The sequence below is a fragment of the Pyxicephalus adspersus genome, chromosome 10 (genome assembly GCF_032062135.1).
Source record: "Pyxicephalus adspersus chromosome 10, UCB_Pads_2.0, whole genome shotgun sequence".
NCBI lineage: Eukaryota > Metazoa > Chordata > Amphibia > Anura > Pyxicephalidae > Pyxicephalus > Pyxicephalus adspersus.
This window is the reverse complement of record NC_092867.1, coordinates 32,439,905-32,457,209: the sequence shown is the minus strand read 5'-3', so window position 1 is coordinate 32,457,209 and position 17,305 is coordinate 32,439,905. Positions and strand designations below refer to the sequence as shown.

The following is a 17,305-nucleotide window of genomic DNA, read 5'->3' as shown; positions in this document are numbered from 1 at the left end:
GATTTAGTCTTGGAAATTATGAGAACTACTCTTCTTTGATTAGCTACAGGACAAACAGCCCTCAATTGAATGGGTTCTATGTGGGACTCTAAAAAATTAAAATATGCATTGCAATCACTATGTATAAAATAAAGATACAATTCATATGTTTATATGAGGTATTAACCCATTATAAATACACTCAAAGCTGTAAACTGTTTTATTTAGTAACGTAACCTATAAAAAATCTTCTAACCAGTAAAGTTTCCTTCGATGAAATAAGGAATGACTCCTCCAGGCCATATTCTCTCTGTCCTAGAAGTTGCAGCTCTACGAACCCTGTCCCTCTTTTCTCTAGAATGTTTGATTGTGGATCCATTTGTCGTCACAGCATCCAAGCTACCTTGTAAAGAAAGGTGCAGCACATTTTACACAGTCAGTAATTCTCACCAACAGTATTACAATTACATAAAATGCTAAAGTTGTGTTGTACTCTATTATATTGAAATATTTACCCATTAAGTGTAACCTATGATTTTTCCCCAAGTGGCCAGAAAGGACACTTCACACACTTTTCTCATTGCTTATTAATTTAAAAATACCGTATTTTTTCCAGCGTATAAGACGACTTTTTAACCCCGAAAAATCTGTGCCAAAGTCGGGGGTCGTCTTATACGCCGGGTACTTACCTGCAGCTTGCTTCACATCCAGTGCAGTCGAGTCCCCGCGAGTCCTCCTGTGCAAGCTGTACAGAACTATTACTGTACTGTTCCTTCTGCCTCTCAGTTCTCGCACAATAGCGAGATCTGACAGGCAGAAGGAACAGTACAAAACTGGGCGTATACCATGACCCCCAACTGATTGGTTAGAGTGGTCTGCCAATTAATTGGCAGACCACTCTAAGCAATCAGTTGGGGGTCGTCTTATACGCCCAGTCGCCTTATACGACGGAAATACAGTAGTTAAAAAACCCTAGTAAGTTCATGCCATACAAATGTATTTTTTTTACACCTTTTCCTATTAGAAGGTATTATTTTTTCTCCATTTGTCCAGTGGCTACAGATCAATAGGAGACAAAAAATATATAAAGTAACTAAACTTTGCAGCATCCAATACTTTACTTCAATGTAAACTTGCTGAGATTATCCAAAAGATAATCTAAATTATTGCTTTTGCACCTAAATTAACAAGATTTCACATGAGTTAAAAAAAAATGGTCTTCCATTAAGCTAAAAATGACCATATATTGGATTTCAGCTGCTAGCGTTCCTTTAAGGCCAACACCTGCTAATGCAATCTAGAAAATAATGCCCACTTTGATTCAAGGCTTTTAGATGCCTTGAAAATTCCAGAAATTGTTGGTGGTCCGCGGCTCTGGTCGCTGGTGGAACGCACTGGCAAGAGCCGGGGACCATGTCCCTAGTTTGGAATGCAGGCTCAGAGCAGTGGGTGTGTCTCTGTACACAACCCACCAACTCTCCAATCACAGGCTTAGTGGGCAGGTTCTGGCATTATGATGTCATTCCGGGGGGAAGTTTGTTTCCCTTTGAGGGACACACGGCTCCCTGTGCATGTGCGCTCTGAAGTCCATGCACTTAGTGGTCTGTAGGTCCAAAAATGTTGGCGACCCCTGCTCTACGAGATCTACATCCCTCCACCTGTAATGCAAAGTTTATACAGAATTTTTTCTGATTGAACAAAGTTGTGAAAATATAAACTGCAGACAGACTACAGAGTTGGGAATTCCATGCCTGCAAGACCACAAGATAAGAGCCTGGGGTCTTAAAATTTTAGCATTCAAACAGAAAAACTTAAGAAGGGACTTTAGCAAAGCCATGAGAAATGTAATTTGACTATGGACTTTGTAAAGCAAATGTATTCTTTACATTTCTTGTTCTTTTTCATTTTCAACTTGTAGTTATGTAGTTATTTAGGTATTTTGCTGTAAACAGGACAGCTTATGTCGGAGAATGTGGCATTCTTTCAATCATTATCTGAGCAAGAGCCAAAAGGCAAAATCTCAATATAACCTTTCTCAAATACAAAAATAAATACAACATGGGTATTCTTGCCAGTCCAGCCCATATCCTTTACATAAAGCATGTCAAATTGTTTAGAGTATATCTTCAAGCTGACACTTTTTGACTACTGGAGGGCTGCACATTACTGCATAAAAAAGGACCATGGAACTGGTAATAATTAAAATGTTTAAGATCATGTCCCAGAAAAAAAGGTAAAAAAAGAAGGCAATTCGCAATACAATTCGGAAATTTTGCCTGTATCGACTGAAGAACAGCTGGGGCTTATTCTGAATCTTTAAACTGGCTACATAGGTACATAGAAAAAGGTAAAGGGCCACCTGAGGTCCAGAAAACATCAGTTTGGCAACTCTGTTGTAAAGAATTAACAACTAACTGCTGCAGGTTCATTACTCATCATTCACAACTACAGATAACTTCAAACATATATGTGATGTGTATATAAGGCAGATTAAAATTAAACATGTATGAAGAAAATAAGTTAAAGATACCCAAAGGTCTGGGTGGGGTACCACATTACCCTTTATAACTTGGGGAGTTGTAGGATTAGATGCTGTTGTGTTGCTTAGACTTGAAGCAGTAACATTTTCATGAAGGTCATCTAGAAGACAGAAAAAAGAGTCTGCTATTACAAATCATAAGGTTTAGAGCTTTTCATGATACAAAAAATAACTCTTCAGCTATAATTATTGTATTTTAAAGATGCTAATGATTCAAGCTACTGGGCTGATTACATTAAAAGGGTGCAACGGCTTATCACATACCTGTCACAATGAAAGCTACATAAACCAAGGTCCTCCGTGTGCATGTATACTGATAACTTTGTCCTTTCTTCATAAAGCAACCGACATCACAAGACAACCATTTGGACCTTTCAGGTACCTATACCTAAGGCAGAGAAAGGCATCCTGCAAGGTCCTACAATGATGGCCTGTGATGTTGTCGCTTTGTGTAAATAAAGGACAAGATTAGCAATATACCAAGGGGTTCTGCTAAAGATTTATTTCTTACTAGATTTTTTCTACTTACTTACCTGTTTGTTTATGATCAAACTATTTTATGCAACATTGAATTTACTGACACAGATATATTTATATGTTTTTATTGTAGCACCATGTAATAGCGCCTGAAGAAGTGGCTATATGTCTGCGAAATGCGTTGACTAAAACATAAAAAGTATGGTGTTCACCTATACATAAATGTGAACCGGTGATTCAGATTAGAATCTCAATTGGAATAACCTATATAGATGTAATAAGAATTTTTTATGTGGTTGTAACTTGTTAATATGTATATGCTTTTATAGATAACCTAAAAAAAGAATGATTTTGGGGTATTACTTTGAAGATATGTGCCTTAAAAATCCCATATACAATCCACTCTTGTGATATCCTTTGTTTTCTCGTTAAAGATTTCGGTTTGTCTAGAATTGTATGTTGGCCCCATCTGCCAATTCATTACACCACCTGTAAGGTTTAAAATAGATACAATACAACATTTATGAATGAAACTTGCAGCAGGTAAATACACACAACAACGCAAGTGAAGGAAGGTGCCTATAAAAAAAAACTTTTTAACCAAGGAATACAGCCAAGGATCTATTTATAAAGCAGGGAGAGGGACTTTCACCATACATTCTTTGGTGGTAAATCAATCACATTTGAAATTGATAGAAGAGAAAGATTTACCTGTAGAGAATTGCCAGATGTTGATTCTAATTTTTTTAAAGTATTACAAGTATTTTTTATTTTCAGGCTACAGAAGTTTTTGTTTTTTTACACTGGGACCTCTGACACCAAACTGAAAAAAAGAAGAATGACATCATCCTGGCATAGGCTCAAAAACCCAATAGTGTTTAACAACATAACCATTATAATGATGATTATTGCATGATGAGCCAGTATTGTAATGTATTTATTAACTTAATGTTGTTTTAAAAAAAAATAGATCACCAAATACATCAACTTATGCATAACTGTACATTTTTGCATGGATAAAATATACCAGCAACAGTCATTAGAATCATCAGGAACTCCACAATTTCCACAATGTACTATTTATTTATTTTTTTTAACCCAAGAAGAACGCTAATTTGTAAGATGAATTACACAGTCAATTAAAAATGTTTTGCATGCATTAAAATCTGACATAAAATGAACTGGGAGATTGAATTGCAAATTACCCTGTAGTGCACATTGCAAGCCTGACCTTTGTGCTATTGTCTTAACAAGCAGAAAGATTCTTTTCAGGCCCGCAGTTACGTTCTTTCCCAGGGACCAGATTAAACTCTTTGGCTGACAGACAGCCAGGAACACATACTTTGCTTAAATGTTTTGTTTTTTTTTTTATTTTTAATTAATGAGAAAACATTTGTAGACACATTTCCCTACCTGACAAGGAATTTCTGTTTTTAGATATATTTCCCCTCCTACAACATGGCGATGGCCTTGACCTTGATTAACATGAGCTTAGATGGATTCTAATTATGCCCTGATTTTGATGGACAAGGCTCCAAAACACTGCAGCCTCAACTTCTCTTTATTAGACGCCGACAAAATGTAAGGAACCGCTAACAAGTTGATACAGAACTGTATTATACATTTTTCTACTTTGATTTGAAGACTTAAATTTAAATGAAAGAATGTAGAATTGATAATGTAACAAGATCCCAGTTTTAATTCAGAAAACAAAAACTTGTTAAAAGTTTACTTAGTTTGCAACTGTCATTTTGTACATAAATAAATGTATTTATATATAAAATGTACATAAATAAATGTGTATGTGTGTATGTGTGTATATATATATATATATATATATATATATATATATATATAACAGAATTGGACCCAGATGTACAAACATTTAAAAAATTAATATTTTATTTTAAAAATTTGCAGCTTCTACGTATTGCTGTCTTGCAGTTTCTATTAAGCTACTTCTTGTCTACAAGCATGACATCCAGGTTGAGGCATGGCATTTATCACGGCACGTTTCCAGGTGGACAACGGCTTATAATATGTGCTGAAACTGCCCCATGTACTCTCTAAACAGCCAGAGAAAAAGTCTGACAATAACGGAGAGAACAAGAAGAAAAGGGTCAGAGTGCTACATCCCTATAGTGGGAAGTGCATGAACAATAAATAAGCAATGGAGAAAACAAAGGATATCACAAAAAGTAGACTGCATGTGGGATTGTAAAGGCACATATCTTTAAAGTAATACCCAAAAACATTCTTTTTTTTTAGTAAAATCAATGTATAATTTAATTATAAAAGTACTTAATCCTTAAAAGCATAATCATTTTAACTAGTTACAACCACATTATTGTTATTACATCCATATAGGTTATTCCAATTGATTCTATTCGGAATCACTGGTTAAAATTTATGTATAGAGGAACACCATACTTTTTAGGTTTTACCCAAGGTATTTCGCGGACATAAAGCCACTTCTTCAAAAACTAGTATGCCAAAAACAACTGCCAACTGAAATGCTTGAACCTAAGGAATAACGTCATACGTTGTAGACTTGGAAGGTTTAGACCTATCCAAGAGATGTTGGTTTGTTGACTTTAATTAGTTAATTTTCTGTATTGTAGAACTCTTTTTTAATATGTTCTATGTTATGCAGAAAAGATAAAACATATTTTTTATATATTGTCTTTTGTTAATTGCTGTCCCATAAGGTACCAAATCCTGTGCTTAGAAGTAGCCATTTTTCATAAGCCTGAACATGGGCCCTTATGGAAGGTACACCAGGTAATTTATTAAGCTGCATTTTTAAAATGTTTTTTAAAAGTTTTCAACACATAATTGAGTGTGAATAAGTTTAAATAAATGGTTATGGATTCCCTGAAATACTCTAAGAGTCATTTTGCTCAAGGCTCATAAAAGAAAATCAGTCAAGGGAAACATTTGTATCGTTTATTTTTTTCTTGGTCATATTTTCCCAGTCAGACTGGCTGCTTGAGAAAAGTGAAATTTAACTTTGAATATAAAAATCGTATAAGGACCTTTCTGAAAATATGAATACATGTCTTTTGGACACTTTTATGGAACCCTTTCTAGACTGGAGAGTCTTCAAAATTTGGTATTTGTGATAGCAAATCTACCAGCAAAACATTTAACAGACCCACTTGGCAAAATTGTTACCTAGTCATAAAATTCTTGCTACTGGCTAGGGAGGATACTATTAGGTGCCAGTTTTTTAATACCGTAATTCCTTAGCATTGTTAATATTCGAGAAGTGAGAGCAGGGATTCACAAGTCACTGCATGAGCAGCTATGAAAAACACTCTATGACACCAATGTGGTATTTCTTCCAAAAGGTTCATTACCTTCAGTGATTAATCTTGCATTGAAATCTTATTATTTCTGTTATTTTAAACTGTATGTCTTCATTTAGTAATGCAAAGCCGGTATGCAGCTCAGAAGACGTATGAGTATGCCAACTTTGACTTAAAAAGCTGGTGATGACATGCATTTATTGAAGTTTACTGTTCTGCCCAGTAAACCACACCAAAACATAATAGCAGGATTTTTATTCAGAACCAGCAATCAACAGATAACATTTACTAACCAGTCAAACATAGAACATTCAGCAGCTTCTAATTTGAAGTCAAATCTACACAATTACTTAGTAATTAGTTTAATGATCTAAGATCTTCTCATTTCATCACCAATTATGCCCTTGCATTGAAATGTTTTAGTGAAATTTACTGGTTAATTGAAAATTGGACATTTGGACCTCAAGCATGGGTGTTGTAGCCCAAAGACCATTGGAGTCCTTTGAACATAAATACCTTATACAATATACGTTTCTTCCTGCCCCATTTAGCCAATGCACCACCTGGCACTTTTCAGTAACCACTTGGCTGTTTTTGGGTGGTTCTTAAAAAGTTGGTTCATGTTACAGTTATTACACTTATTGTAAAGAAAAAAAAGTGATTTGGAGAAAAAGAGTCTTATGTTTTAGGTATTTAGGGTAAAGACTATCAAACCGGGATCCTAATTATATTTACCGTGTAAATTATTGTAGATCAGAGCATTTATATGCGAGTACTTCAGCCTGCCAAGGGATTTATAATACTGTTCATCCAGTTCTGAGAATTACAGAGCTCTACCATACACTAGAAGGGGGAAGACCTTATTTTTTCCCTACTGTATTTGTATCTACCCTAGCTGACTAGACGATAAAAGAGGAAGCAGAAGTTCTGTTGCTCAACTTTTTCCTGCTGTTCCAATCTATGCTTAGCTGTATAGAGGATAATCTAAAACCAAGTCAGATAACTAGATGCAATTATTAAATTTATATTTGTGTTTTTTCTATCCGCATTACAAATTCTGGTACAGCGAAACTCATAGAACGTTTTCTGGACTCAGAAAACTAGCATATAAGCATATAAGCAGTTCTCCCAGCTAAAACAATACAGTATATTAAACAAATCCAGTTGTAACTACATATGAATAAGACCAAGATGACATTTTTTTATTTTTCTTTTACATTTTTACATATTTGATAAAGAATTTGGAACAGCAAGAACGGCGCGCTAAGAAACCAAACCCCCTATTCCACTCGCTAAGCTAAATCTCTTCCTTCATATTGAACATAATGGATACAAAGGTGCGGAGACCCCCCAGTGGGGAAATAAACAAAGCTGTTAGGATCACAAAACATTAAGATCTGGAGGGGGTATAGAGACGAAAGAAGAAAAACTCTCCACAACACAATAAAACCTCTAAACAGGACGATTTTGTACACTTTCCACAAAAGGCCAAAGTGCGAAAACTTGACAGTTCGAAGGGCATGTCGCACTTCAGCCCTGCACAAACAAGCTGCGTAGAAGAAAACACATTCAAGGCTCATAACAGCCACAAAAATACCAAAGATGTGTTTAATCTGTAGGTCAGATCCAGCTCACATCACAGCTATACACCAGTGAAAAGGGAAGAGGAAAACTCTAATTAGGACAACATTCCTATCCCAATGTGCTGCTTGCTTGCTTATAACTATCCTTTACTTAAAACCCATGAATAACCCAAGAACAAAAAAGGCATTCATGTATGGCTGTGTTCCCTACCCAATGTGCAGGACAATCTACAGCCGGTAGAAAGCTTTCATATATGTAATGTTTTATTGAAATAACAAATAAATAAAAACAGAAAAGGCAGCATTTTTAATACATTTTTAGGAATAAAGATAACAAAGAACATGGCTTTTGGACAGTCTTAGACTATGTAAACACATTTTCTGTTGCTAGAAAAGATCTTTCATGATCGTTTCCAATGACAGAATGAGAACTGTACAGACAGCTCCATTTTGTTCTTTAGAGGTGAGGGGGCAAAAACGAGTGAGCAACACCCCAATGTGTCCTCCACGGTCACATCAGTCATTCATTGTTATGCCAGAACAATAAACACAACTGTTCATTACAAGCAGCAATGATTTGACGCGTGTACATATCCTTAGTATTGCATTATAAATTGCAAGGTGATAAAAAATCTAATATGGATTAGGAATTTAAAACATTTTATAACTTTTTCAGGGTATTTTTGAATTTCACCTGGTGATCCTGCCCTAGGATGGCAGTGTGTTCATAACCTAGGGTGATAAACTGGCCATGGCTGATTTAACAGTCATATTTCTGTGCAGCACAGGCAAAAAAGTTCTAAGCTCACTAAAAGCAGGAGCATTTAAAAACATGCATTATTCAGGGAGATTTACAGAAAATATTTGTTCTCCTATATCCTTTAATGATTCACTGGCCAAAAAAAAGCTAATTGTTTTCAATCTTCTCATTTCGTGATTCAAATTACAGGCCTTGTTTTGGATTCAGCCCTCTGCAATCCACTATCACCTGCTCATTATACTACAGCCCCTGCTTCATGGTCCTGTATCAACCAATCTTCCAGTAATAAAGAAAAAACAATGCTGAGACTTCAAATGAGGCAGAAACACTGTGCAAAGTATTTAAAACGTATCTTCAGGCATAAATATTTTATAAAAGATATATTTCTTATTAGACACAAGGACATCTGATTTATGTGTACCAATTTTTATTGCAAACTCACACTTTGTAAAAGGACACTATCTGCATGGAGTTTGCAGGTTCTCCTCCTGTTTGTGTGGGTTTCCTCCCACATTCCAAAAACATGCAGGTAGGTTAATTGGCTTCCCCCCAAAAATTGACCTTAGACTGTATTATTGACTATAGTAGGGACATTATGAGCCACTTTGAGGGACAGTTGGTCAAATTACAAGATAAGTATTGGTTTGAAATTTGGTGTACCTTTGGTATGGCGAGAGCCCAAAAATCATCATAATGATTGGTATTTTTGTGCTGTAAATGTAAAATGTTTCAATCATTACAAGAAAAACAAGTGGGAGTACCCTGATTTGGAATCAGCAAGACGACTTGTGCCGCATGGTGCTGATGTTCCCATACCAGTGTTCAGTACACTCCTTGATATTCCTGTATCCGACATGGAGGATATACAGGGTTTGGAGTGTAATCCAGGAGTTAGCAGTGGAAGTGAATATGAAGGAAGTGTTTCATCAAACCAGCAGTTCTCCCAAGAAGAGCTCAATGATTTAATGCGTGACCCAAGTCTGTCAAAACAAGCATCTGAACTTTTAGCATCCAGGCTAAAAGAAAGGAACTGTATGAGACCAACAAGTTAAAACAACTGTTTATAGGACAAGAGAGGTGACACTACTACCATATTTCAGTGAAGATGGAGACTTTGTGTAGCGTTGTAACATTCCTGGACTTCTAGCTCATATGGGAGTACCAGAATACCAAGCAGAAGACTGGCGGATTTTCTTAGATAGTTCCACTAGAAGTTTGAAATCCGTTTTACTGCATAATGGCAACTGCTATGCATCAATTCCAATTAGTCACCCAACAAAACTTATAGAAGAATATGAAAATATCCAAATGGTATTAGAAAAGTTTGCTAAGGACCAATGGTCCATATGTGTTGATTTAAAAATGGTGAACTTCCTACATGGAAAGCAAAGTGGACACACAAAGTACCCGTGTTTGATCTGCTTGTGGAATAGTAGAGCAAAGCAGTATCACTGGAAAAAAGTGACATGACCTCCGGGGGAAAACATGGAAAAAAGTGCAGTAAACATCATTAATGAGCCAATGGTTGACAAAGAAAAAAATCATTCTCCCTCCTCTACACATAAAGTTGGGATTAATGAAGCAATTTGTTAGAGCTCTAAACAAGGACGGTGATTGCTTCAAATACATTTGTAAATTCTTCCCTCGATTGAGTACTGAAAAATTAAAAGCAGAAATCTTTTGATGGACCCCAGATTTGGAAACTGATAAATGATTCAAATTTCACAAGTTACATGACTTATACTGAAGTTTCTAACTGGCACAGCTATGTCATGGTTTTCAAGAACTTCTTAAACTTTTCAAATCTGGTTGCTACTATGACCATAAAGGTACACTATCTCCATAGCCATTTGCAAAAGTTTCCAGAAAACCTTGGCAATTTCAGTTAGGAACAAGGGGAGAGGTTCCATCAAGATATAAAGGTGATGGAAGAAAGGTATCAGGGCAGATGGAATAGACACATGATGGCAGACTACTGCTGGAGCCTTCAACGTAATTGTCCTGATCATCACCATAAAACAAAATCATACAAACAAAGTTTTTTAATGACTTTGTGATTAGTTCTGTAAATATACTGAATATAGAATATATTGACATTAGGTGTTTCAAAATGTAATTTTGTATATGTAGGCATATCTAGTTGAATTTTGCTTAATTTTCATGTTTCATTAGTTTTCTATGAGGTTATTATTGAGGTCATTAACTACTAAGGTCAAAAACTAGAGCCAATCTAGCAAAACAAATACCATATTTGGAATCTGTGCGTCAAACATAACCTAAAATGACTTTATTCTGTTTGGCAAGAAAATGTTTGTTGACCAGTGTTATCAGACTTCTACACATAGCATGTGCACTAAGCAAATTTGTGGAAAGGGCCCACCAAGTACTTCCCAGTATAGAGTTCCTTCAAAAAATAAAAAAACTTCAGGGGACAGATTTAAGACTATATAGCACAACAGAAAATGTGGTCCATTAACCTCCCTGGGGGTTTTCCTGAGTGTGGCTCGGGGTTATTTTTCAGGACCAAAAGCGGTAACCCTGAGCCAGACTCGGTGGCATCATTGTAAAGGACTAACCTATTCCTGACGAGCCTGCGGCATCCTCTGGTGATGTCCACCCAGCAACTGTGTCCCCTGGCCTTGCGCCCCCGGCGTGATCAATGGGACATTTGATCGTGCTGGGGGGGGGGTGTTACCGGGCAGGGAAATTTAAATAGAATGTACCGCTTTGACATATAAGTCTGCCTCCTAATTTTGTCAATCATCTTGCCCATTATTTAGACTAATGTTTGTCGTCAGCAGATTTAAAATCACTAACTGTTGACCGACTCACCTACTCTACTTTTGAGGTCTGTGCCAGACAACTACAGTTTGTAAAAATACTTTCTAAGATTTGTTTTTAACTCTCCTAGTCGTAAATGTAAAAATATTGGAAAAGAAACATATAATTTTAAAAAGTATGTACAGTGTCTCCCTAACGATCAGTGTAGACATGCCCCTTGGTGGTCAGCATTGGTGGGAAAATTTGTCAAAGCTCATTCCTATTACAGAGCCTTGGTCCCAAAAAAAATAGCCATTGCCCCCAAATGATCTTTTCTTAGCAGTCAGGATGATCAATATTAGGGAACACTTTCCTGGCCGTAACCAATATCATGAGGAAACTATTTGACCATTATTATGTGTTCTTTACATGATTATGAATATTTTATAAGGTATGCCATTACTCCAAGTTTTCCATTTACATTAAATTTAAGAGTTAACTAGTGACAAGTTTTTACAGTTGCTGATTTGTTTCCCAGAGTTCTTTGTCAGCTGTCTCTTGAGAATTTGGCAACATTATTAAATGGCCATAAAAACTCCCTTGAATCTGTCATTCACTGTATTATATTTCATAGGAATTTCTCCAGGTACAGGCAAATCTCCCTCCAGAAAAAAATAATGCATTTTCAAGAAAGAAAGCACAGACGTACAGGTTGGAAGGAACCCTTACTACATCGGAACAGAATTTTTAAAGCCAATGGGATGCATAGTGCCATAAAACATTTTGAAGGCACATATTTTTTACATCCTACACTTGCATTTTCTTTTGCCAAGTTAAAGACAAACGGTGTCTTTAACATATTTCTTCTTTCCGTTTTAACCTCCCTGGCGGTAGCCCCGAGTGTGGCTCACGGTAAAAAAACGTGCTGAAAGCGGTAACCCCCGAGCCACATTTGGGCTAGCTTAAAACTTGAAAAATAAACACTTACCTGGTCCCACTGGCGTCCTCCAGTGTCCTGCCCGTCCGATTCCATCCTAAGGACGCATCCTCTTCCTCCTTTCTTTCCCCCGTGGATCAGTGGAAGCAATAAATGCCCTTGCACCAATGCCTCACTGGTATTCATTAGGAGGAATTGTGTCTCATTATTGCATTTAAGATGGTTTACTTTGAAGGCTGTATGTCCAAAGTTGCTGATGGTAGGGATTATACAAGCAGAAGATCACTTCACTGGATAATGCTTTTGGGATTCCAGTCTGCATAAACTTTCTGAATCTACTGTCATTGCACAGCTTGCAATTTAGTTTTTGCAGAGGCTGGCTTACAGTAGTAATGTTTTTTAAAAAGTTATGTTGAAGTCCATATAGTATCCACCTAGATGTGGTGAAGATGGGAGGTTAGTAATAGGGGTCCAAATGTATGAAAAGTTCACTCCCACGACCGATGTCTACATGCACTTACACCCCACAATTGGAAAACATGTAATAAATATGCAACTTAGTGTCCTGGCAAATGTAAAAATACCATTTTACACCTAAGCTCCACTGTGATTTGTCAGATGGGATACAGGAAGAGGGATTCAAAAAGGTCAATGCCCGTATTTATTATAGAACAATTAAAATTCACCAACCTGAAGTAAGCTCAGTCTGGTTATTACTAGTTTCTTCTTCTTCTAGAGATTGGTTAACTTGAAACCATTTCAGGTCTTCTTCATCCAAAGCAATATCACCCCAATAGGCAGCTGTGTAGACATAAAATATATAATGAGTATCTGGCTACATGTTAGACGAACACTCCAATAATGCAGTAATGCTAAAACATCTTACTACACATACATATTTTAATTCTTGAATTTCACCAAATATCTTGAATCTGACTTGCAAACGACATTGAGCATGAATAATTAAAGCTCTCTAAGACTGGAGAGGATACACTTTCAATAGTGAAGCTGAGTGATCCAGCAAACCTGGATTGAATCTGGTGCAGGATTCAAAACATTTACTAGCAAATGAGTTTGAAGAAATCCATTCCAGGTTTGCTGGATCGCCCAGCTTCACTATTGAAAGTGTATCCTCTCCAGCCTTGGAAAGCTTTAATAAATCAGGCCCAATGGGCCCAACGTGTACAATCATCGGAAACATTTATTTGCTGTTCCTAAACTTCTCTATAAATGAAGTTATGTTATTGACTACCAGTTAAAAAGAAACGTAAATTGCTGGCAACATGGTTCATTGGAGAGTCAGAAAATATAATTTTCTTAGTTTGTGAACCTTCTTTCAGAAAAGTTGTGTATCTGCCTTTCCTTAAACTTCCACACGATGAGTTCTAGTTCTTTACTGAAAATGCATAATTCTTGGAGCATTTATTCATGGACCCGTTTTGAGTTATTGTAGAGATGCAAGTTCTTCTATATTAAAAATAAATATTGAAGAATAAGAATGTATAGTATTCTATAGACTGGCTTGTAAAAGCTCAGAGCCATTACTCTAGTCTCTCTTGACAAATGCTGGGATGAGATAGCCATTGGGGGAGTTGTATTGTTTTCATTGAGTCAGCCGACTTAAAAGACTTAAAGCTAGTAAAGCAAAACTATTGTGGAGCACACTGAAACAGGATGCAGAGGCCAACAATAGAGCTGAATGTTCCATGTTTGTTTTTCCTCCATGGACATCAAGCAGTTTACTGTGAAATGCCATTTTTAAAACTTAGAACAAGAGAAGGAAATAGATTTTTTGAAATAGTTTTTAAAAAGATATTAATAGCCATGACCAATTTGTTCAACATTGTCAAACTTTAATTCTGTATTTACATTGGTTCAGATACAAATTTCTGGAAGTCTTCCATACTAAAATTTCACTTGGAAAGGAAAGTGTTTGGGCAGCCAATGTCATTTTTTTCAGCTAAAACAATCTGACAGAACTCCAGCTGTAGTATCTAGGGAAATCTTTAGGCTTTTAATTCAACTCGCTCATTCATAACCCTACTAGTAAATGGAATAACCCAACTTCAGCCACATCAAAACAACTGTGTTTTAGGTCTCTTCTGCCAAAACCAACTATTCATTGGACTTCAATGATCCATCTGAATGTAGTGAAAAATCGGAATGCCACATCACATATTTTGAATTGTTTCATGGTTATAAATATATAAAACGGATTAAAGTGGAACTTGCATTAAAAATATTGTGCAACTCTACAGCTGCACAACATTACAAACAGCAAACAAGAAAAATGTCACCTTTTTAAGGTTATCCAGCAGTTTATACTAGAAGATAAATAATAATAATAGTGTTCAAACCAGAATGTTTTTTTTTTACCTGGGTGGGAAGAAATTGTATTCAGGTGGCAGCCTCTTTACTGTGACCCAACTCTTCAGCAATTATACCAAAAATGCCAGGTGGCTACTGAAAAGTGCCTGGTGGTGCGCCCGGCTAAAAGAGGCTGGGGGAACACTGTATTAAGTAAATATATATCACAAAATCCTGGAATATCTGAGTTGTTGTGCATATTGCATGTTGGAGCAAAGACCAGTAAGGTTCTGTGCCACCACTAGTATGCACATACAACCTTAATAATAGCGCAAAATATTAAATAGTGTACCGAAAAGGTGCCAAAACCTAACCAAGCTTCTATCTCAACAAAAACTGATTTCATGTAATGACAGGGGCTGGTGTGCTTCACATGACAGGGAGTCTATAGTTGAGTTTTGGCAAACTTGGTTTTAGCTTGAAAAGGGCTTAAGTCATATTTCCCTTTTTCTGTCTTGAAATGCCAGTTTTTAATGAAAGGATGGTTTGCTGCCTCAGTAAAAGTCCTCTATACTACTGTACAAACCTATTTTGGTAAAATCAAATATTGATTTCAACATCCATCTCAAGGGTATCCTGATGGGCAGATTTTATCAAGTAAGCAAATTCAGCATCCAATTTAAATGAACAGGTACACATGGGAGGCAATAAAAATGTACAGAAGCAAATAAAAAAAAGGAGGAATGAGGGTAATTTCTGCCTAGGAAAAAAGGTAATAGATACTTCAAGGACCAAAAGACAGAAATATCAACAATTAACCTTAAAGGAACTAGTGAGACCTTCAATTTATCTAATGTCAATACCTAAACTAAAACAGTACAGGAGGTGAACACTGCCACCAGAATCCAAGTGTAAAACTTTAATGGTGTTAACCGATTGCAAAACAATAAAGCCCCCTACAAACTGTGGAGAAAAAAAGGTTATGGTCGAGAGGAACAACTGGATCCCCTAAACTCTTAACAAAAAGAACTCAACTATCGATTAAATCACTATGACCAGCAATGGGGGAAAGTCTGTCCCTGATCTGGACATGTCTGATGCATAATAACATATCCAAGTGATAAAGGAGAACAACACAAAGTCAACATTTTGCTGGGAATAATCCAATTAGATCTAAGCTAATAACAACTGGGAAGCACAGCACCAAGAATTAGTTGCAAAAAAAGCTTTAAGGTCCAACAGTGGTGCTAAGGTTCAGCAGCCAGACATCAGAGTCAGAGTTTGCAAGAGGAGTTTAATTTGTACAGAAGGAACTTGAAGAACTTCGAAGTGTTGCCAATTTTTTGCACAGCTAGCTAATCCAGCTAATATAAGATGAAAATCATACACCCAGCTCTAAGTGGTCTTAGCCTGTCAAATACCTTTCAAAAGAGGGCACGACAATGCAAAGGGTTCCTACAAAAAAAAAGGGAATTATTTACAGAACTGCTCCATCATGTACTATTGGTACTATGTACTAGCAAATGTTATGGCGTTGCTGGGTGGGGGTACTGGGTTTTTGACGTTTGAAATATCGGCATTACCAAAGAAGAAGGAAAAAGCTAGGCAGGTAGGGTGACCTGAAGCAAACCTTTTATTCTGAAAGTTTCTCCAGTTTCGATCCTCCAGACCCTAAAGTTAGTTCAAGAATAGTTCTCCAAATAAGAAGCACTCAAAGTTTTTTTACAAAGGTCTGCACGTAGCATTTAACCAATGTTCCCCCAAATGGCATTGGAAGAGATCACCATGAAATTTAGCAATGTAAAAACAGCAGAACCATGGTTCATGATATCCTGTGGCAGGCTTGATGCAGACATTCTGCTGCATTCAGTGTTACGTCACTCAAAAGCAAGATTGGGATTGGTTAGCATATGGTTGTATATGAAAAATATAATTACATACTATAAAAACTTGTATGCAACTAAAAGCAAATAACCAAGTTGAAATATCTGATAACACATTTATTAATGACTGTGTGATTACCAATTTTGCAATACAAAATGGAAAAAAAGTCTAGAAATGCCTTATGTTTAAAATTAGAGTTGTATTTTTCACATTCTCACCCGATTTCATGGAAAACACAAAACTGTCACACTGCCATCCACTGTAATCTCCATGTAAAATGTTCCATTTTCAACAGTACGACATTATATCCGGCTTGATGCATATGGATAACAGTGATTGAGGGATCCTTTACGCTAAATTACACAGTAGTTAGCCAACATGTAACAAATGGCACCAAGTTGTAGCAAAATTGTAAACACTTGGTTAAAAAAATACACATTTAGGGAAGCGATTTCTGAGACCTTTGTATTATTAAAGAAACAAAAATATAAAAAACACACACTACAAAACAATCAAGATAAACCAATGAGTGGACATTTTTTGCAAAAAAAAAGAGCTTGTACCCTTAGGAGCCAATTAAAGGTCAATGTACCCTTAACAACTACCCAAACCTACCCTTATTCTTCCAAACTGCCTCCAACCAGTTGTCAATCCATGCAAGAAAACTGAAATGCTTTTTTAGTTCTCACTGGGTACCAATGCTAAATTGTTGCTCAAAGAGCTGAAATGTATTTCGAAATGTAGATGCCGAAATACAGTTTTATCATCACC

The 17,305-nt window shown here is 36.4% G+C and overlaps 1 protein-coding gene across 1 annotated transcript in view; it reads right to left on the bottom strand.

Annotated features, from left to right (window-relative positions):
- TLL2 (tolloid like 2) overlaps positions 1-17,305 on the bottom strand; it is a 59,498-nt gene that overhangs the window by 16,739 nt on the left and 25,454 nt on the right. The window contains exons 2-4 of the mRNA XM_072423994.1: positions 13,034-13,144; positions 2,539-2,619; positions 236-382 (exon numbers count right to left, since the gene is read on the bottom strand). Coding sequence (XP_072280095.1) covers positions 236-382; positions 2,539-2,619; positions 13,034-13,144 — 339 coding nt within the window. The remainder of the gene's footprint in view (positions 1-235; positions 383-2,538; positions 2,620-13,033; positions 13,145-17,305) is intronic.